The sequence below is a fragment of the Ips typographus genome, linkage group LG11, assembly GCF_016097725.1.
Source record: "Ips typographus isolate SLU linkage group LG11, UJ_Ityp_2.0, whole genome shotgun sequence".
Taxonomy (NCBI): Eukaryota; Metazoa; Arthropoda; class Insecta; order Coleoptera; family Curculionidae; genus Ips; species Ips typographus.
In genome coordinates, this window is record NC_138432.1 from 7,990,307 (window position 1) to 8,013,235 (window position 22,929).

Below are 22,929 nucleotides of genomic sequence, written 5' to 3' on the forward strand. Positions count from 1 at the left end.
AAGTGTCAACTGGCTTTTACAATGTTGCAAGCTCTAAAATTGCATAATCAAAGTCACGTGATGTGTCTATTGCAATTTCAGCTTTTACAACTGTCTTAAATAGTCTAAATTTAATTTACCAAATGATCAACGTTTTAATTACATTTTAAAGTCACGTGACTGTTTTTGACAGGTGTCAGTTGGCTTTGACATTGTTGCAAGCTCAAAACTGCATTATCAACGTCAGGTAACGTGTATTTTACTATTTCAGCTTTTACAACTGTCTAAACTTAATTTAACAAATTTTCAACGCTCAAATTACATTTTAAAAGCCACGTGACGGTTTTTGACAGGTGTCAACTGGCTTTTACAATGTTGCAAGCTCTAAAATTGACTAAACAATGTCGCGTGATGTGTCTCTTGAAATTTCAGCTTTTACAACTGTCTTAAATAGTCTAAATTTAATTTACCAAATGATCAACGTTTTAATTACATTTTAAAGTCACGTGACTGTTTTTGACAGGTGTCAGTTGGCTTTGACATTGTTGCAAGCTCAAAACTGCATTATCAACGTCACGTAACGTGTATTTTACTATTTCAGCTTTTACAACTGTCTAAACTTAATTTAACAAATTTTCAACGCTCAAATTACATTTTGAAAGCCACGTGACGGTTATTGACAGGTGTCAACTGGCTTTTACAATGTTGCAAGCTCTAAAATTGACTAAACAATGTCACGTGATGTGTCTCTGGAAATTTCAGCTTTTACAACTGTCTTAAATAGTCTAAATTTAATTTACCAAATGATCAACGTTTTAATTACATTTTAAAGTCACGTGACTGTTTTTGACAGGTGTCAGTTGGCTTTGACATTGTTGCAAGCTCAAAACTGCATTATCAACGTCAGGTAACGTGTATTTTACTATTTCAGCTTTTACAACTGTCTAAACTTAATTTAACAAATTTTCAACGCTCAAATTACATTTTGAAAGCCACGTGACGGTTTTTGACAGGTGTCAACTGGCTTTTACAATGTTGCAAGCTCTAAAATTGACTAAACAATGTCGCGTGATGTGTCTCTTGAAATTTCAGCTTTTACAACTGTCTTAAATAGTCTAAATTTAATTTACCAACTGATCAACGTTTTAATTACATTTTAAAGTCACGTGACTGTTTTTGACAGGTGTCAGTTGGCTTTGACATTGTTGCAAGCTCAAAACTGCATTATCAACGTCAGGTAACGTGTATTTTACTATTTCAGCTTTTACAACTGTCTAAACTTAATTTAACAAATTTTCAACGCTCAAATTACATTTTAAAAGCCACGTGACGGTTTTTGACAGGTGTCAACTGGCTTTTACAATGTTGCAAGCTCTAAAATTGACTAAACAATGTCGCGTGATGTGTCTCTTGAAATTTCAGCTTTTACAACTGTCTTAAATAGTCTAAATTTAATTTACCAAATGATCAACGTTTTAATTACATTTTAAAGTCACGTGACTGTTTTTGACAGGTGTCAGTTGGCTTTGACATTGTTGCAAGCTCAAAACTGCATTATCAACGTCACGTAACGTGTATTTTACTATTTCAGCTTTTACAACTGTCTAAACTTAATTTAACAAATTTTCAACGCTCAAATTACATTTTGAAAGCCACGTGACGGTTATTGACAGGTGTCAACTGGCTTTTACAATGTTGCAAGCTCTAAAATTGACTAAACAATGTCACGTGATGTGTCTCTGGAAATTTCAGCTTTTACAACTGTCTTAAATAGTCTAAATTTAATTTACCAAATGATCAACGTTTTAATTACATTTTAAAGTCACGTGACTGTTTTTGACAGGTGTCAGTTGGCTTTGACATTGTTGCAAGCTCAAAACTGCATTATCAACGTCAGGTAACGTGTATTTTACTATTTCAGCTTTTACAACTGTCTAAACTTAATTTAACAAATTTTCAACGCTCAAATTACATTTTGAAAGCCACGTGACGGTTTTTGACAGGTGTCAACTGGCTTTTACAATGTTGCAAGCTCTAAAATTGACTAAACAATGTCACGTGATGTGTCTTTTGCAATTTCAGCTTTTACAACTGTCTTAAATAGTCTAAATTTAATTTACTAAACTTTTAAAGTTCAAACCACATTTTAAAGGTCACGTGACTAATTTTGTCAGATGTCAACTGGCCTTTACAGCGTTGCAAGCTCAGGATTGCATTATCAAAGTCACGTGTCGATTATTTTGCAATTTAAATTTTTACAACACTCTAAATTTAATTTACCAAATTTAAAATGCGTTTTTGAGGCACGTGACTATTTTTGACAATCAATTGGCCTTTACAGTGTTTGTAATTGTGTTATCAAAGTCATGTGACGTGGTTTTTACAATTTTACCACTATTTAAATTTAAAATACCAATTTTTTTAGTGTTTCTTTTAAATGATAGGTGTCTTTATTTGACATGTGCTAACTTGGTTCGTTCAAAAAAAATTGTCAGGTGACCATAAAAAATCGGTTTCAAGGGTGTATTTCATTCAATTCAAGGTTTATTATTGTCTCAATACCAGAGGCCTTAGAACCAAATTTAAGAATGCCACAAATGTGCATTCTGAGGCAGTTTAAATCATTTAAAGGCATTTTTAGCAATAATAGAAACATTGCGAGGTATTTTAAAAGTATTTCAATTTATTTTGTATGCAAAATTTTTTATTGTATTGTATCCCTTTTAGTCTACCCTTTGTAGATAATAGTTTTGAGCGGTTCACTGAAACTCACACTAAGTAATAACTACAAAAAAAAATAGAAATGTTCCTAAAAACACACCAGAAAATGGAATATCGAAATTTAAAGCAATTAGGCTATTGCCTTTCATAAGTAAACTCGAAATGTAAAATGTACATAAAGCGAAACTGAAACTGCAACTGAAAACTCAGAGCATTGAAAATTGCTACCGGGCAACCGATAAAACTGGGCTTAATAAAGCATTGATGTCAATTAGAGTTTTAATGAACAAGTACGGAAATTCCTGCTGCTGCTCCGTCCGGAGATATAATTGTCAATTCCCAGAATTAATTACAAGCCTGCTGAGGTTTAATTCAATTCAGTTAAGAAACTGAGTGATGCTGCGGCTGATCCTGATCCAATCACTGTAACCAAACTACTCTAGAAATTAATGTTTCTGCTCGAATCCTGCAACTATTTGCCGCGGAAAAACATTAATTATTATTCACTTCGACAACATGTTTGAAAAGAATTTAATACCGAATCGAAACGTAAATAAAAAAATATTGTGAATAACAAATCGTTGGGAAATTATATTTAAATGTATTGTTAGAGCCTCGCTTAAATAACTTTGTTACAGCCAAAATATATGCCTGTAATAAACATGGCTTCTGCGAACAAGCGAGTACAGGCCCAACTGGATTTTCGTTTAATTAGAGTTATTTCACGTACCACTAATTTTTGTTGTTTTGTATTGTTCACTGTTTTGTTGTTTGTTAGTAAAAATTTTAATAAAGTACATATTTTGCAGAACGGAAATTTTTTTTGTGAATCAAAATAGGCCAGTTGGATAGGAAACATGTTGGTTAACTAAATTAAAAACCTGATTTTCTGCAGAAATCGTCTTTAGGACTTACAAATTCTGCCCGATTTCATTTTTAAACTGTTCAGTTTATTAATTGGCTTCAGGTTTCTGCAGAAGACAGGCTTAACAAGCTCATTGTTGCAGGAAGCATTCCGCAAACTGTAACCAGGATTAATAATTGGATAAGTTCGTGTTAGTTATGCCGTCATAGGGAATTGGGTCGCAAGCCCCAAGGAAGGGCCGAACCTGGCGGAAATTGATTATCGTTTTGCATCTTGTTGCCATCTAATTTAGGGTGTTCCAATTAATGTCTAGTCCGACTGCGACATGCGTCATTTACGTGTAAACCCCACCTGTCAGTTTAGATAGTGCGTCTTGTAGGGAATTAGGAGATTCGGTTACATATTAAGTGGGATAGGCTGATTCCAGTTGTCCTGGAATAAACATGGATTATTGATGTTTATTAGTCTTTGTGTTCTTTCTTGTACAAGACCAGCTAATAACTGACCAAAAAAAGAACATGCACATGTGAAACTGACTCCATTTCAGGTTCCAAAGAATGTAAAGGCATTAGGCAAACAAAGGGAGACTGGAGCAAAGGAAATGGACGACCTGTCGCAGAGGAAATCCCTTGGGAGAGACGATTCGCCAACTTTCTTATAAAAATAAAGGAGTTACACTTTGTTTGAACATGATGTATAACCGGTCTATTTGTATTTGCATCTTGATGGCGGCAAGTTATTTCATTACGTTTATTTTTTAGGTGAACCGCTCATAAATTTTCGTTCCGACAAAAAAATCTTCGCATTTTTATATTGATCAGTAGAGTTACGATGCGAAATTTGTTTAATTTTGCAATAGCCAGGCCAGGCTTGGGCGTTACGAATGCCATTAAACTGGAATTTTTTATGACCTATGACCCTTCCAGGGATGATAATTCAGGCCGTAATTTATAAAGTGATAAACGAGTTAATTTTCATTTAACTACACGTAGCGTTTTATATTGCTATCAAACTTGGAATAATTTGCGTTTAGGGCCAATTCACTTAATTGCAATCTTGATCATTCTGTTTTTCTTTCTAACAAGAAAAAAAAATTTGGGGATAACTTTATCATCACTTTTGCAGGAACAAAGTTACTAATATTAACAGGTAGCTTTTTAAATCCTACGCTTTTAACTATAAGCTCTTTATCCAGAAATAATGGGGATAGTCCGCACTGTTTCGGATTAAATATTTACCTTCAGAGTTTGTATCCAGTTTTGCCTGAGTTTATGGCCCTTACATACCATTTTGATTTATTGAAGCCTGATTTTATGGTAAAACATCGAAACTGCATTATTACACATACTCGGAGCTTTTCTGGCTTGTTGGATTGTTGTGTATGTTCGAACATTTATCGGTTATAGATGGTTTCGGTATTATTAGCTGGGAAATGTGATCGGTAGACGTGGCGTTGAAATGCACTTGGATGTTTTAGTAATAATTTCCAAGCTAAAATTCCTCCCCAAACTTGCAATATGTATTCCTGAGATCTAGTCTAGCAACCTCCCGAGATAGTAAAATACCAAAGCTGTGCTGGCACACACACACACGTGCAATTGATCGATAGATATCTCACTCCTCACTAAAAACAGGAAGAAACGTCAGATTAAGGGGCTGTTTTCGTATTTCGTATTGCCAACACTGTGTTCCACCTATTTGTCAGACCGACTGGCACGTGACTATATTTCGAATATTTCCAATCCGTGCTGTTTTTTCTAGCTAAGAGTAGTTCGCATACTGAACAGGCAACACATTTTATAAAGTATCAACCACTTTGAAAAATGTCAATTCAATAAGTTCAAAGACTTGTTCTTGAAACAACTAGGTATAAATTACTAGAGTGTCTCAGAAAAACGTAGGTATACTTCGTGTATACTACTTGCACGAAGTATACCTACGTTTTTCTGAGACACCCTGTGTTCCTCACCGTGCACACTTGGCTTTACCCGCTAATCTATAATTTACTAGTACGGTTCTGTACATAGTGGTAAATCGATGATCCACGCCTGGCTCGATGATGGCCATCGAATTACACGTTATTAAAACTCCTGAGGTGCAAAATTGACCCTTTTATATTAAGCCATCTGACCCTATAACGGCATGTCCAGCTAACAGCACTGTAAAAATTGAGCTCTGGCAACTGGATTGAATCCAGAAAGAGGATTTAAAAGGCTTAAAACGACTTCTTATACTGTCTTAAGAGTGGAGACAATCTGGATCTGTCAGAAAAACAAATCGGCCACTTTGAGCCCGAAAACCTGTGATATTCACCATTTCACAAGCAATGTATTTCGTGTTTGCACTTTTTGCACATTATCCACCCTTTTAAAAGGGAAAACGAAAGAAAAGTTGTCATCTTTTTCCGGGGCCTGGCGTTCTCTTTTTTGTACATAGAACGCTTTCAACCAGTTTTCCCATAATATCTGTTTACATTTTCCGGAGTTGCGGGGAAAATTGACGTAAATATTTAAAACGCAATCAGGGCGGAGGGATGCCTTGCTTTTACCTCACTTTTTCATAGGTAAGTCGGAGACGGCAATCTAGTAAATTTTAAATCTGCACGATTGATTTTAGCCCCGGAACGTCATGTTCCAACTTCATTAATGGCTCATTACGCGTCGGTTCCGTTCGAATAAACCTGCCGATATTGGGGAAACATAGTCCCAGTAATCAAGAGAAGGAACACACCAATAATTCACAGGTAAGTGCATATTTCCCGTCTCTGAATTCTGGATCCTGTAATCATCCAGACTGCCTCGGACTCGTTGATAAACTTTACGGTCCATTTACTCCTGATGAGACCCTAACCATATCAGATACATGGGTGTTGTGTAAATTGGTTTTCGCGTAACAACACAATCCATTTAAATTACTACTAACAATAAAAGTGTAGTAGCTATGGTTTGATAGAGACTCAATATTGGTAATGTCTTAGTTTTGCCTGAGAGAAGAAAGAAGTAGAATCACAAAGAAATTTGTGATTCTACAGTCATTTCAGGGACACCCTGTACTTACAGTAAATGCTGCTTGTTCCTATAATTTGTTTTAAGCAAATTTTTCATTCATTAATTTAACAGATAAGAAAGTTATTCAATGTCTTATTAGTCAAATTTGAAGCGAAAAAATATGACCAACCAATCAATTATTATTAGACCTTAAAATCATAAAATCTGTTCTCATTTAAGTTAAACTGGCAGAGAACAATGTAAACTTGATAGTAAAACATAAAAGTGGCAATCAGTGAAGAAAATGTCGACATCAATTTCGATATTTAATTTATTCCGTAACCGTGGCCATTAGAACAGAATCAAAAGAGTCGAGAGCCTGGGGAAAGAAGAATTTTGGAGGATAATTTGAAATCGATTCGCTTCAATGGCTCCGGCAATTTTCAATTTTCGCCCCGGGGTCGCTTTTGATCACAAAACACTCGAGCCGTTTAGGGTTTGCCGAAGAAACTGTGACGAAAACGGTTTCGAAGGGGGAGGGTCGTAAACCGCCCGGAAATAGATTACTCCCCCCCCCGACACGTTTTTAAGTGAGCAGAGAAAGTTGATTTTGGTTTACCAAATTCAACAAAACAAAATAATTTTACGACTCAATTTCTGTTGATAAAATATTATTTGCAAACATCCTGGAATTTTATAACAACTTTTATTCCCGTTTATCATAAATTGGCAGTCATAGAAATAGTTCAGGATATTTAAAGCGTATTAATGTATGTAAAACTATTCACGGTCCCGTGAATAATACTATGCCAGTTTGTCAGCAGTTTAAATTTAAACACAAACGAATATTTCACTGAAAGTCACTTGATTAATATCTGAACAATTCTGCAGGAAATACGTTTATTGTTGAAAATATAATAGAATCAGAGGACATATGATTTAGCGCATTGTGTGGGGTTTTATTTTTGAAGTAAAAACGTAGTATGAAAAAAGTGTAGTTATTACTCTTAACTACCGGATACTTAGTGGCTGTATTTCGTAAAATAATAGATCCAATCTCTTTAATTTAGGATAAAGCCCTCCACCGCACGAAATTACGAAAATGCATCACTCTTTTGGGGAAAGACAAGCACGTTCATTTAGCTCCGCGGTGATTTATTTACTCAAACCAAACCTCGATTGGCGCAGGCTTAGGCCAAAACTAAACTTTTCCAACGCCCAGATGTCTTTTCTTCTCTCGATTACCGGCAAGAAGTTAATTAATTTCCCTATTTTATACAGTGTGTCTAAAAAGGTTGGAATACTGCAAATATCTTAAAAACCGTGAGCCAAACCAACTTTCTTAATTCAAACAGCCTGTATATTATTTCAGATTTTAAGAGTACTTATAAAGACCAGTATGTAAGTATCTATGTACAGGGTTGACCATAAAGTTTTTAATGGAATATCCTGTACTTGTGTACTAAATTCACTCACAATCACTGGTTGGTGTCGTGAATAGTCAAAGAAGCTAAATGTCATCAGTATTCCACTTGATGCTTCATCCAGTGTGCAGAGCAAATTTGACGTCACGATGACGTAGTTGAACAAAACAATATAGTGACCAATTGTCAAATTGCGTCATTGATGACGGAAAATGTCTTCTTTTACCCAAACTAGTCTGTCAATTACAATTTAGCAGTTGACGAAAAGCTGAAATTTGTAAAAGCACAGTCACGTGATTGTGACAATTTAAATTTGCATCATGGTGGTGCCACCATAATGTTAAATTGACACCTGTCAAAAACTTAGAAAATGTCATCTTTACCGTTGAAAAGTCTGTAAATTACATTTGGACAGAAAAGCTGAAATTGTAAAAGTGGATGTCTATTTCTCTCTGTTTAATACAAATAAAGAAGGATGGTACTATTCTATGAGCGTATTTTGGTTGACTATGAAAAATCCTACATTAATGGGACTCGTTATCGTCCATTAAATAAGGCTGTTAATACACAGTCGGCGGAAAATTACATTTAAACATCTGTTGGTTATGTTAAAACTGTAAAAGCACATGACATGATCGTGACAATTTAGTTTGCAGTTGGCAACACCGTAAAGTTAAATTGACACCTGTCAATAACAGTCATGTGACCTAAAGAAATGTCGTCATTAACCTTGAAATCATCCAAACCCATGGCAACTGTGATTTTTAAAATGTTATAAAATCACAATCTTTAAATGCCAATAATTCGAAAACGGCTAAACCAAATGTCAACTTATAATAGATTTTTGGACTCAGAAGAAAAAGATCTATCAACTAATCAGAAAATATACAGGGTGTTCTATTAAAAAATTATCAACTTTGTATTTTTCTACGTTATAAAAGCAAACTTAAAAGCTTCCAGCACTGGGTATATAAAACAAATGTGTGGAACGCAGTTGCATACAAGTGAAGTGATAACGAGAGCTGCGATTGGTGCAAACCTTACAAATGTCATTTTTAATGCAATGCTGCGATCCAAATTTCCATTTCTGCTCTACTTTTTCGATTTCTGGAAACTTTATCAAATAGTTGTAAAAAAGTGACAGTGGGGTGCTTTTGGTTTTTTGTTTTGTATTGTATGGTTGGAAGTAATAAGATATGTGCAAAATACGACTATTTATGTAAAACTAATCAAGTTGTGGCATGCTACAATTTAGAGTCAAAGACATCTTCAAGAAATTTGATTAAAAATTATTTAACTTACCAAATACTTTGGACCAAGAAGCTGGCGGTCTCCAGTCGGGATAATGTTTGGGAAAACTTTCGCGGCTCCAAAACGTATGCAACACCACTTTGTACACAGTCAACTTGTCCGGTTGACACGAGTCCCCCGTTTCGGACTTGATGGTGGCGCCGTAAACGAGCCCCAAAAGGGCGCACAAAAATAATAACAACACTCGCGACATATTCTGTTTTGAACCAGCACCAGCTTAATGGTCAGCACGTCGAAGATGCTGCCGATGACTGTATCGACTCCAGCACGTGCGAGCTGCGGGTCCTCGCGACTCTCGACGGACGCGCGTGAGCGGGATCTAAAGTTGAAACCCCTGCTGAAGTCGGGATAGCGGACCCGGTGAATTTTCAGGATGTCAGTCAATTCGACTAGCTCTTTTTAATATTTTTTAAAACAAAAACATGTAATGTCAATAACTGTTAACTGTTAAGTCATTCCAAGCGAAAACTTTAATTTCCAGCTTATACCCCAACATAGTAACAGGTAAGAGGATAGGAGGGTGTACACTGCCACTAGAGCCATCTACCAGAGGTTTAAAGAATTAAAAAATGTTAATATTTTTAACGTACATATTTATAATAATTCTGAATGATTTATTCAACAATGAAGAACAGTTGACCACCGTCCATTCATCATACTCCTATCTATCTCGTTCTTGTATCTACGCCACTCCCAATATCTAAAACTGACAGACTTTCGAAATTGCGAAAAGCCTTATTTCTTATCTATATATCCGCAAAATGCCGGAGAAAATATGATATACAGGTGTACTTGATATCTTAATATTTTATATAAGATTTAAGAAGAAATTGGATGCCGGTCTAGACGGTTTTATCTAAAAAGATTTGGCGGTTGCATTGAGGAAATTACTTAGTAAAAATTGACACAGTTTTGAAAAGCGTGGAAATATGAAAATTTCCATTAAAAATTTATTTAAAATCAATCGCAATTTGCACAGTCGCGTTTATTTAGCCGCGTTTTATCAAATGTCATACGCGTAAGTCAACAATAACAGTCTGGATTTTCCAGCGGGAAATTCATTTCCGTCGCTATTCTTCGGTAAATTACATTTTACATTTTTAAAACGTCGCCACCGAGTTATTACGCTTTTTCCTCTCACATGTAAATAAATTCACTTACGACCTATTTAAAGCTCATTTCAAGGACTATTTTTGGTATTGCCGACTTTGGATTTGAAATCCCTTTAACTTTGTCAAAACTTGAAATTAAACACGCATTTTGCTTTAAACAGAAAATTAGCATTAGAATCGGGCGTACGCAAGACGACAACGAAAACTTTACAGCTAATCAAGGGTAAAACTTTTGCATTACCAAGCAGGGTAAAAAAATACAGCAGGTGATTTATAGCCCTTCAATTTGCAATGTCCATCCACTGCGTCAACGCCTGAAAAAATGTACAATGTACGTAAATTTGGCGTCCAAAGTGTCGTCTAATTAAAAAAATTGCCCTTAAAAGCCTTTTGTCAATATATTGTACGGGTTTGAATGATGGATTTTTCTGCCTTCCTTTGTTGCCTTTCATTATCCACCGCAGTGTTATTAATGTTTAATATTCGGCCCTCAATAGGGACGTGGAAAGTTTATAGGCCAATGTAAGAGGAAACGAGTAGTCATGATGCGTACATTTTTTCCAGACCGAAAAATCTCATAAATTATTTCGGCTAATTCTCGAAAGTGCCGAAAGAGCTTTGCTAAGTGTCGAATTCAGTTACAAAGTCTGTAAACTAATTATTTATTAACACCGTGCACATTAAAGTGCACAATCTGTTTAGAAAGGCAAACTTGGGAAAAGTTAGTAGTATACCAGTTTGAAATTTGGATATTTTGAGACGTGATTACGAGGAAGTGAAGCAGAAAATGTGCTTACTTTTAGAATTAGAGAAGAGTATAACATGAACTGAAAAACAGTAATTTTGACAAAATAACAATTAAATCAAAGTTTAAAATATGTAACACTTAATTTTATAAATGTTATTCTATTGGTAAAAGTATTTTTATAAAAAAAATACAAGTTAGTTCAAAGGAGATAATATTTTTCAAAAAATTAAAGCAGAAACTTGACAAGACAAACAGTTTTGGTTTGAAATTGGTAATAACAAAAATTAGTTTCAGTTCGATAGAAAACTTTAACGTATGCAAGTTTAAAATGACCAAAACAGTCAGGAAACTTTGAAACAACTATAGTGAAGTACATTTTATTTTTTTAAATTGTGAAAAATGGAACTTTTTGATGGAATCAGTCACGTGACCCTAAATGTCTAAATAAGTTACAAAATTGAAAAACATTAAAAAACAAATTATCAAGTAAACCTAACCTAAACCTAAGGAAATGTAATCAGAAAGCAATTGTGTAGAATGCAACTCGTCGATAAGAATAGTCAGAAAACCCTAAAATGGTTAACTAAAAGTCTAATTTTTATTTTTATTTTTTTTTATCGATACACTAAATTGAAACTGTCACGATTCAAATATAGCAAAAATTACATGATGAAAAAAATACGAATTATTACGTAAAAAAAACTATAATATAATAATGAAAAATGTCGAAAACGTCAGTTTTTTGTTTGTTTTGTAGTATTTTTCGTTCTCTTTCAAGTGGAGAGAAAGATATCGATAGGAGATCTAACCTAATTTAACCTAACCTAACCTAATTTAAGGTCCTTTGGCATAAATATACCCTTTGCTGTGCACTGGAACCCTCCTGGAGCAAAATAAAAAATTGCCAAAATTACACTTTTTGTAAAAATAGCATATTTTTTAAAAGGGATATTTTTGGAAAGCTTTAAGTCTGCTCTATCTTTTGTTTTATATGACATTTAGACTTAAAGTGTCAAATAAAGGAGTAATTTAGGGTCAAAGCGACATTTGTAAAAAAATATGCTATGTTTACAAAAAGTGCAATTTTGGCAATTTTTTATTTTGCTCCAGGAGGGTTCCAGTGCACAGCAAAGGGCATATTTATGCCAAAGGACCTTAAATTATGTTAGATCTCCAATCGATATCTTTCTCTCCACTTTAAAGTAATTTTTTTAACCTAACCTAACCTAAAAAAAAAATTGAAAAAAATGCAATTTTTTATTTTGCTTGAGAAAGTGTAGCGCTTTTCTTCACAATGCACAGCAAAGGGCACATTTATACCAAAAAACTTCAAATTAGTTTTAAACTGCTATTTTTCAAAAAAATCTTAACTTTTTGACCGCATTTTTACTTAAGAATTAATAATGCTTTGGCATTCTCATATTTTTTTATAATCAAACAAGGATACATGTTAGTTAATTACCATACAAATTAATATTCAGCTGACCTAAACTTGCACTTTTATTGCAAGTGAATGATGCAATCAAATTGAGAAAAAACTATTATTATTTACTCATTACGCACGTATATAATACAAAATTAAAATATTCGCACATCAACCTGTCATTATTAAAAAAAAATAATAATCACTATAAATCCCTCGTCTGCCTTGAGCTTTCCGCAATGTACTATTATCATTCTTCTGTTGCAAACGGTACGGAAATGCGTATTTGGTTTTGTATTGGTTTAGTGTTAGTTTTTACTGATTTGGTAAACTCAAAACCGGTCACAAAAATACTAAATTTGGTCAATGAGCACAATGACGAAGGGTATCATTTCAAGTAAGTTTTTTCCACGTGTAGACTAAAAACTGTTTCAGCGGTTTTTAGATATCGCATCAGTGACGGGCAAGAAAGGGATGAAACTGCTAAATTGGTCACCCTGGATGGTAAAACCTTTTACAGGGTGACCGGCCAGTATCGGTATTTATCAGATTCTGGACAAGTGAACACTATTAAATATACAGCGGACGAAAATGGTTACAGAGCTTCAAGTGTTTTACAGAAAATAGAAGGAACGGCAAGGATAAACAGTGCTTTGTTGGGGTCTTTGGCTGGAGGAGGACTTGGATAATTGCTCTAACAAGTCACATTTTATGTAATTATTTTAACCAAGAAAATATTTTTGATTTGCTAATAGCAGTGTTATTTCACCCCCAAGGAGTTTATAATTTAACCCTTAACTGGATTAAAACTTTAACTGACTTGGCAAAAAAATTCTCTTGTCAAGTTTCAAGATGTTTTCCTTAAGTAAAGTGGCATGAATATTCAGTTACGCTGATCAATAATCCAAACTTAAGGTGTGCGGAATTAAGCCCTTAATAAGTGTCCTTCTCTTAGATTTATAGTGTATTACGAGCCCGGGGATAGCCCAATTTGGCTGCATAACGAAAGCTGCTTAAAACGGCAGCGGCCCTTTTGGTTGGTCTAAAGTGCTTCTAACTTACGTCCTTATAATACCGTCGCATCTCCGCCTGGCTTAAGCCCTCCACTTATTTCGTATTTACGAGGGACTGAAAAGTTAAGTCCATTTTGGACTTAGAACCTAATTTCTCGAAAATTCATTATCAGAAGCCATTTTGGTTAAAATCATGTTTATATTGAAAGTGGGCCCTTATGTGCTGCTGTCATTATTCTCAAATATTCGGGATTTGAGTTATGACCCTTTTACAACCCCAGCACTGTAAAATGCTTTTCGCAGATAAATTAAATTGCCTTTTAATGCCTTCGAGTTCCTAAATGTATCAATCATTTTGTCGGACATACACAGCCCCATCTATAGGTTTTTACCCTCTATGCTATCTTAAAACGAGGTGTCGCATTTTATCTCTCTTCTTATGCTTTTTAGGGAAACTATTCAATACTTTTGCGATTAAATTGCGTGCAATTTCACCCTAACGTTGCTCCAAACCCAATTAAAGGCCTCTTCAGGCAAACTTTACCGGAAAACATGACGAATTGAAGAGCATATGAATAGAAAGTTAATCCAGACATCTGGAAAAAGGTTGCCACCGCTACGGAGGCGGCGTACATCGAGCTAATAAAATTCAAAACCACTTTAAAAGGATATTAGGGTGTTTTAAAATATATGGCGGAATAAATCGGGAAAGAATTTAAGCCACCCTTACTTTAAGGGCCAATTAGGCAAATAAACGAGTTTTGGCGCTGGCCGGGACGTTGCAGAAACGATTTTCTTCACGTTTTCTTTTTCTTAATATGCATTCAATGAAAATTTTCAAAAAAAAATGAATTAATAGGTAGTAAGGAGTTTCAAATATACCGTTTGGCCAACTAACAATGCGAGGTACTGTATTCAAGTAATTATCCATCATAGAAGTTTGAGGTACAAAAAAATTATAACTAAGAGGGGCAATGGAAACATATCTAAGTTTTTGAAATTCCAGCGTTGCCACATCTATCAGTGGAATCACTGTTGTTTCTCTAAATTTTGTTGTTTTCGAGATAAACACTGAAATGAGAATTTTCCGAAAAGAAGCCTGTAAAAAGAATCTGAAACTAGCTACGTTTTGTTTTTAAATTGCCACAGATCTCTAGAATTATTTTGAAATTGCCAAAAATCTCTGAATATTACTGAGAACTTTTCAAAAGGGGCTAGAAGTTACTAAAAATGTCCAGAACAATCTATGGTTTTTCTAAAATTGGCAGAGGTCTATAAAATCATTTTGAAAATGCCAAAAACCTCTGAATATTACTGAAAACCTTTCAAAATGTACCAGAAGCTTCTAAAAAGGTCCTAAACGATCTATAGCTTTTCTAAAATTTGCCAGAAGCATTCTGAAAATACCAAAAACCTCTGAATATTACTGAGAACTTTTCAAAAGGGGTTAGAAGTTACTAAAAATGTCCTGAACAATCTACGGTTTTTCTAAAATTGGCAGAGGTCTATAAAATCATTTTGAAAATGCTAAAAATCTCTGAATATTACTGAAAACCTTTCAAAATGTGCCAGAAGCTTCTAAAAAGGTTCTGAACGATCTACAGCTTTTCAAAAATTGCCAGAGAGCTATAAAGTCCTTTTGAAAATGCCAAAAACCTCTGAATATTACTGAAAACCTTTCAAAATGTACCAGAAGCTTCTAAAAAGGTCCTAAACGATCTATAGCTTTTCTAAAATTTGCCAGAAGCGTTCTGAAAATACCAAAAACCTCTGAATATTACTGAGAACTTTTCAAAAGGGGCTAGAAGTTACTAAAAATGTCCTGAACAATCTACGGTTTTTCTAAAATTGGCAGAGGTCTAAAAAATCAATGTTAAAAATGCTAAAAATCTCTGAATATTACTGAAAACCTTTCAAAATGTACCAGAAGCTTCTAAAAAGGTCCTGAACGATCTACGGCTTTTCTAAAATTGCCAGAATCATTCTGAAAAAATCCTGCACAATCTACAGCTTTTCAAAAATTGACAGAGAGCTATAGAGTCATTTTGAAAATGCCAAAAACCTCTGAATATTACTGAGAACTTTTCAAAAGGGGCTAGAAGTTACTAAAAAGGTCCTGAACGATCTACGGCTTTTCTAAAACTGTCAGAGGTCTATAAAATCATTTTGAAAATGCTAAAAATCTCTGAATATTAGTGAAAACCTTTCAAAATGTACCAGAAGCTTCTAAAAAGGTCCTGAACGATCTACGGATTTTCTAAAATTGCCAGAATCATTCTGAAAAAATCCTGAACAATCTACAGCTTTTCAAAAATTGCCAGAGAGCTATAGAGTCCTTTTGAAAATGCCAAAAATCTCTGAATATTAGTGAAAACCTTTCAAAATGTGGCAGAAGTTTCTAAAATAGTTCTGAACGATCTACGTCATTTTTAAAATTGCCAGAGGTGTTCAGAATCATTCTGAAATTGCCAGAAACCTCGTAATATTACTGAGAACCTTCCAAAATATGCCAGAAGCTTCTAAAAATGTCCTGAACAATCTACGGCTTCTGAAAAATTGCCAGAGAGCTATAAAGTAATTTTCAAAATGCTAAAAATCTCTGAATATTACTGAGAACCTTTCAAAATGTGCCAGAAGCTTCTGAAAAGGTCCTGATCGATCTAGGGCTTTTCTAAAATTGTCAGAAGCATTCTGAAAATACCAAAAGCCTCTGAATATTGAGAACTTTTCAAAAGGTGTTAGAAATTACTAAAAATGTCCTGAACGATCTACAGCTTTTCAAAATATGCCAGAAGCTTCCGAAAAGGTCCTGAAGGGACCTTTTGGTCCCGGTCTGAAAATACCAAAAACCTATGAATATGAATGAAAACCTTTCAAAATGTGCCAGAAGTTTCTAAAATAGTTCTGAACGATCTAAGGCATTTTTAAAATTGCCAGAGGTGTTCAGAATTCTGAAATCCCCAAAAACCTCGGAATATTGCTGAGAACCTTTCAAAATATGCCAGAAGCTTCTGGCATATGGCTGTTGAGACGGAATTCTCAACCTCGTCTCAACCAAATTATAGAGTGGTCAATATTGAATTACTCTATATAAATACAATGAATGTCCAAGCATTAACAAATTACTATACTGGATTAGGCCAGAAAAACAAAATTGATCCATCGACTGGCATCTAAACTAAATCGATAAATCACAAATTTGTACGGCGTTAACGGTAATAGTTGTGTACGTAATAATGTAGCTATTACGGGTCTGTACAGACCATTAATTTGGAGCATTGAATATTCTTCTTCATTAATTTAACCCCGGTTTCGCAGCCTCGTTAAATAAAGGTGTGCCCCCCTTAGACGAGATCACACTAATTATTTTTTCCCGTTTATTCTGTACCGCGTTTGTCCGCTCTTTAATAATAATTAGGGCTTAATTTAGTTTTTCACGTGTTCTTGGAAAATTAACATGCGGAGGTGCTTAAATTAACCGACTAAAAATAAAACGGTTGTTAGGAAAATTTTAATACAAAAAAGTGATTCGTTAAAAAAATTACCATACAAATTGGAAATCTCGGTGCCATTTTGAAAACTTTATCATCGGAGATAAACACGTCAACAAGGGCGCTATTAGCGACCCTTTTGTTTGTTGGGGGTTTTTTCATTTCCTAACTGAAATCATTCTAATTTGAAACATCCGCCTTGTCTGAGAACTTTCCGGTTGGAGAAAAAATTATATTAATTTGAAATTCGAGAACAAAAGCTTTCCTCGGTTTTGTCTCGTCATGCTAGTGTTGTAACGAATTGAAAATTTGAAAAGAAAACGAAACTCGGTGTTGTTTTAAACAATAAGTCTACAACCGAATAAAGGCAAATAGCGGACCGGATAAAAAGGCTTCAACTGCAATCTGGGACTGCATCCGATCCAGGAACTATTCAAACAGACAATGCAGAGATAAATCGAACGAAAAACACGAATCCTTCGTGAATTTTCTGCTCCCTGATTGAAATAAAAGGCTGCCATGGAATCAGTAATATTTCAAAGCCCGATTGACCGGTCGGCCTTGTTAAAAAAGTTCGACTTTCCCTCGGGATTGAGTTAACAAGATTATTTGGTTTTATTTTCTGTCTGACCATGTTTTCTTCCCTTTTTTTTACTGTAGGGTCAGTGTGTATTTGCTTTCTTGACCGCGAAAGAAAATAACGAGAGGACGTGTTTTTTCTTCATTAAAAACCTGAAAGCAACCATAGATGAAATATGAAGTGCAGGCTGCAAGTAAAATAGATAACAAAGTTGTTCAGAGTTCAGCAAAGAAGTTTCATAAATAATGTAAACAAGCAAAGTTTCCGTCTGCTTCAGAGCTTCAGCCACCCGTCAGAGTGATGTATATTATAAGATGCCCCCACAACTTTTAAATTAAACTAAAAGCTGGCGAGTTTTGCTCAACTTTCATGTTTAAAACTGGAAAATTGCGGCATTTTTATTTTCCCGCACGTCCAAATCACGAAGTGCCATTTAATTGAATTGGGATTTAATTAAAAACTAGTTACACGCCCTTATTTGACCCAAATTTAACCCAGACAAAATATCCGTCTTCTTTTGTTTCGGCTTTGGCCACCCTCTGTCGATTCTCTGGACATTTTTTTTTTGATGGGACACTCTTAAATAATAAATCTTTGTCTCGGACACGTGCGGTCGTTCTAGTGTCCATTCATCGGGTTTTTATATGACTTTTTGTTGCGAATTTGTTTTTGACGGCTTTTATTTAATTCAGAAAAAGTGGCAATAACTTACTCACTTTAACTGGAATAAAAATTACATATTTATAATAATAATAATAAATGCTTTACTTGTTCAAGTACACAGCGTCGCAGTGTTTAGCATTGTCAAAGGTACATATATTTTACAAATTACACAATATAGAGCATAACTATAACATTACCTATATGGTGTAACTATTGCTAATATAAAATTCATCTAAGGAGTAAGAACACAGATCTAAAAGTAATTGTTTTATTTTTGTTTTAAATGTAGCATAGGGCAAAGTTTTTAGTTCATTGGGCAGGGAGTTGTACAGTTTGATGCTGTTATTGATGTAGCTCTTGTCGGTTAAGGTAAGTCTGTGTCTTTGTGTTAATAAGTTTTCACCGTGTCTTGTGGTATAATGATGTCTGCTGTTTACTGTTGCAAATTCTGATATTGTGGATTTCACATGTGCCAAACACTGGTAAGGTTAGGATTCGGAAATCTTGAAAAGAGGCTCTGCAGCTGTCCAATGACTCTAGTTTGCCCATAATTCTTATGGCTTTTTTTTGTAACAGTAAGACCTTTTGCCAGTCTGTCGAATTTGCCCAGAATAATAGGCCATATGATAGTTTGGGCTGGAAAAGACCCATGTATGCTGTGAGGGAGACTTCTATTGGAGTGGTGTGAGAGGCATTTGAGAGAGGCTTTTTCTCAATTGGGTGATGTGGTGTTTCCAGGTCAACCTGCTGTCAAGGATTACTCCTAAAAATTTGAAGGATTTACCTTCATCTAGGAGAATATGGCAGTTTCTGTTTTTTCGAGGTTGAGGCATAGATTGATGTCAGCAAAATAGGTGTTTAGTTTCCTAAGAGTGGCGGCAGCTACCACGTGGAGCTGAGCAGTGTTACAATGATGGTCAAGAAGGGTTGTGTCATCTGCATATTGAACCGATGTCAGATTTGAGAGATGGGAAGGTAGTTCATTTACATACAAGATGAATAATATGGGTCCGAGTATAGACCCCTGCTCTTACACGGAGAGCCTCCGACCTATGTTTAAATATTTGAATTTTTTGACTGTAAATTTGACTGTTTTGACTCATTAACAGTTTAGTGGTTTTTAGCTTGCAAATTTAGTCAAAGTTACTGTCTTCTCCCTCTAAATCCAATTCCACCTTAATATAAAGGTTTGGAAACACACGGTCTGGACTTTAGCTTCACTTTCATGAAGAAGAATTTAATATGTTTGCGTAATTATACAAAAAAATCAATTTTTAAGGAGATTTAGATCTAAAACTTGAAGACAATCCTTATTGATTTCTGAACTCATTTAGATCCACCCTTGGGGGTCTAATAATATTTTTTATTGGCATGCAGACAATTTATCGTGGAAATCAAACTGAAACATACTTCTAGGCATAAATTGTCTTAACAAACACTCTGTTATACATACTAATAAAGCGGCGCCGCGCCATGAAAACTAATGGGCCAAAATGGAATAAATAAAGAGAATAAATTCCATTCAATGAACGAAATTTCAGCCAAGTTCGTCTCAGTCGTATTTCCGTGGTCCTGGTCCCATTTCGGTGGCCACATTCTCGCCACCCTGGGACAATTTATTCGAAGCTGCACCCTGACGTTTGCAACTGTGCGGCCCCGAAGCTGCAGCTTTGTTAAAAGGCCAAACGGTGCAAGATTTTATGTAGTGGGTGGCCCCCTTGAATGGACTTCTTGTATTACGTTCCACACACATAACCCTGAAAGATGGACGCTCTTTAGGTCGACATTGGGTTACAAACGATCCCAGCTGGAGTTCTTTTACACACTTTTGTTGAGAAACACATTTCGAACTCGCTACATAGTACGTTTTTATAGTATATTATGTCACAAGGGTATAATGAATAGAAATAACAAAAAAAAAAAAGATTTTAGAGATAGTAATGACTGGTTTAGCCATTACACTTCAGCAACAATATTGTCCGTCGACTGAACGTTATTTAATAGCGTGAACTTTAACCATTAACTTTAGCACGCTCCATATACTCTTTAACAAATAGTTCAAACGGCTCCAAAATATCTCTACGTCGCTTAGCATATAAAATGGTCTTCCATATATATCTCGAAGCAAGGTTTTATTTTACTATGTATTTCGAATCGAGAAGTAAAAGCTATCTTTCACTTGTATATCGACGTAATTCTTCCAATGTGACAGTTTATAGCTCTTATTTAGGAAGTGGAATGGTGGATTTTAAAAGACCTTAAGGGTATTTATTTACGACTCTCATACTGCACTTCCAGTTTATTAAAAGTCTTGCTGCTTCAAGCTGAAGTAATTAATTACCCAAGTAGTTTCATAACAACATGCTAATTAGCATAATGGAATCCACGTTTTCGTTTAAATGGTTGTAATTCCAGACCTCTAGGAGAAATGGTTTTAGTACTAAACGACTTGAAATCGCGAATTCAAACAAAGCACTTCGCATTTTAATTCAAATATTTAATTACCTATCGCTAATCTAGTTTTCCAGTTTCGCAACTTTCCCGATTCCTCTAATCCAGGTTTTCATCCAGCCGATGTAGCTACACAATGATCTTTTGTTCGGAAACTTTTTATCCGGGAGAGTTTTTCCGGAAAACAATAAAAGCGCCCGGGGCGGCTTCCTCTGTATCCAGTTCCTTTTTTCCATGACAAATTAATTAATTGGCCAATTTTCTTTAAATTTCTGCAAACAGATTGTTTGTTTTGAGTTTTTCAAAAACAGCTTCTGTCGGCAAACTCATTAGTGATATTATGTTTCGAATGGAAAAGCGCGTGTATCTTTTTTTTTGCGTTTTTCGTGTCTACGGTTGTTTTCCGGTATGAATCTCGCAAATTTATTAATGTAAATCTCTGGTTCTTTTTTATGGTAAAGCTTTTGTTTTGTATTGTATTTTTTTATGTTCCTTGATTTATAGATGACAGATGCTGAGTTTGTAAAACATATTAGAAAACACTTTGAATTTTTTAAAAAAGTGAGAGAATGAAAAATATACTTGTTAACAATTAATTAATTATTAGAATATTTAGAACACTTGTAGAGGGTTCTGACACATGTTAAAAAGTTTTCAATAGCATTTAGAGGTCTATGGAACTATCAAAATGTTCTTAGAGGCTTCTGGCAATTTAAAACACTTATGGGGAGGTTTAAGACACTGGTAGAAGACTCTGGTAGAAGAAGATTTAAGCAAGTTTTTAAGTCACTTTTTACTTTTGGAAATAGTCTATGAAGTTATTATATAAGGATTTGTTTCTTTTTACTATCCTTGAACGACATTTCGACCACAAATGGCTCTACTGTGATAACTCTTGTACTATTGTTTGTTTTGCTCTTACATATTAAGCTGATAAGATGATGATATACTGATCATGTTATAAAACACCATATTCTCATACTTTCATTGTTTATCATCACACTTGACGATTTCTAGGGTCACATGAGCTTTTTGCTGCAATTTTAAACTAAATATGCCTCTGAATATAAATTTAGAAAGTGTGAACAGTCATCCAACTAGAATATATCCAAATCATCAGTCTTATATACATGCATTACAAACAGTTTGAACGCCAACCCCCAAATCCAGTTGTCGCCATATTGATAAACTTTCGCCAGACTGTGAAACTAAACTTTGCGGGGAATTATAACCGAAATCAGTTCGTGGAAATAAGCCGGAGCGTTTCTGGAATCAACGAGAAAGCGATAAGCAATTTACGGAGAGTCTGGAGTAATTGGGAAAGCTTGTCTGGATTTGATATCTGGACCAATTAGTAATTGCTGACCATCGTTAGAAGCCGAACTGATTGAAGGATTTAGTTGCATTTTGCGGTTCAGGTGTAAAAAGACACCATTCTGGTTTTCACCATTAAAGATGTTTATAGAGTCGCATAAATTGTCTTGTGATATGTTTCTTTTATGAATTATAATGAAGTTAATAATTTAATTTATGCTGATTTATGGTCTCTGGTTTCTCTTATTCACATTACGTTTCCGCATTTTAGACGTCAGCACGTTCACCACTGTGTAACAACGGTGTATCCAGAGGGAATAAAAATTTTCCATTCCCAGTGGGGCTTATTTGAATAATAAAATTAGCCCTATCTGCTTTCCACAGCCTCACACTCAACTTTTTTCTAAATTAAACCGAAATACACAAATAAACTCCACAATTTGACTGATAATAATTGAGATACCTTTTCTTCTCGTGTATATATTGACACAAAAAATGAAATATTAGAGACTCCCTGAGGATGGCAAAAACGGGCAAGAGAAATGTGAGTAGGGAGTGTTATGGAGCAGCATTAACTTGTCGCAGATCATAACTCATGCCAATTTGTAAGGACAAAAGGAGGAGGTACGAAAACTGTCTAAAGTCGAGATTATACGACTGTCTTTTTTTATGTATTAGAGGGTGAAATGATGACATATTACACTTTGATTTATCTGCAACTGAACCGAATATAGCACTCCACTTCTACGAAGAGAATCGTTACAATATAAAATTCATGAATCCTCATTAGGACACAGGGCTTAAAGGGCTTAAACCCGTTACACGAAACTGTTCTATCAGCGTGTAT

The 22,929-nt window shown here is 34.9% G+C and overlaps 3 protein-coding genes across 3 annotated transcripts in view; 2 read left to right on the top strand and 1 right to left on the bottom strand.

Annotated features, from left to right (window-relative positions):
* Nucleotides 1-9,605, bottom strand: part of LOC145735305 (spondin-2-like) — a 46,591-nt gene extending 36,986 nt beyond the window's left edge. The window contains exon 1 of the mRNA XM_081989151.1: nt 9,279-9,605. Within this exon, the coding sequence (XP_081845277.1) occupies nt 9,279-9,480 (202 nt within the window). The 5' untranslated portion in view covers nt 9,481-9,605. The remainder of the gene's footprint in view (nt 1-9,278) is intronic.
* A 766-nt stretch (nt 9,606-10,371) lies between these two features.
* LOC145736105 (venom carboxylesterase-6-like) overlaps nt 10,372-22,929 on the top strand; it is a gene marked incomplete at its 5' end in the record, with an annotated part of 32,632 nt that continues 20,074 nt past the window's right edge. Inside the window, one exon of the mRNA XM_081990355.1 lies at nt 10,372-10,379. Within this exon, the coding sequence (XP_081846481.1) occupies nt 10,372-10,379 (8 nt within the window). The remainder of the gene's footprint in view (nt 10,380-22,929) is intronic.
* Nucleotides 12,806-13,322, top strand: LOC145735475 (endocuticle structural glycoprotein SgAbd-5-like). Its single transcript, XM_081989390.1, has 2 exons — nt 12,806-12,967; nt 13,016-13,322. The coding sequence occupies exons 1-2, from the start codon at nt 12,810-12,812 to the stop codon at nt 13,257-13,259; spliced, it is 402 nt and encodes a 133-aa protein (XP_081845516.1). The 5' UTR covers nt 12,806-12,809; the 3' UTR covers nt 13,260-13,322.

Bases quoted from the DNA above. Each gene is read 5' to 3' on its own strand.
- LOC145735475 (XM_081989390.1), top strand. From the start codon at position 12,810: ATGTACTATTATCATTCTTCTGTTGCAAACGGTACGGAAATGCGTATT. The intron at 12,968-13,015 runs GTAAGTTTTTTC...AGCGGTTTTTAG, and splicing joins GACGAAGGGTATCATTTCAA to ATATCGCATCAGTGACGGGC.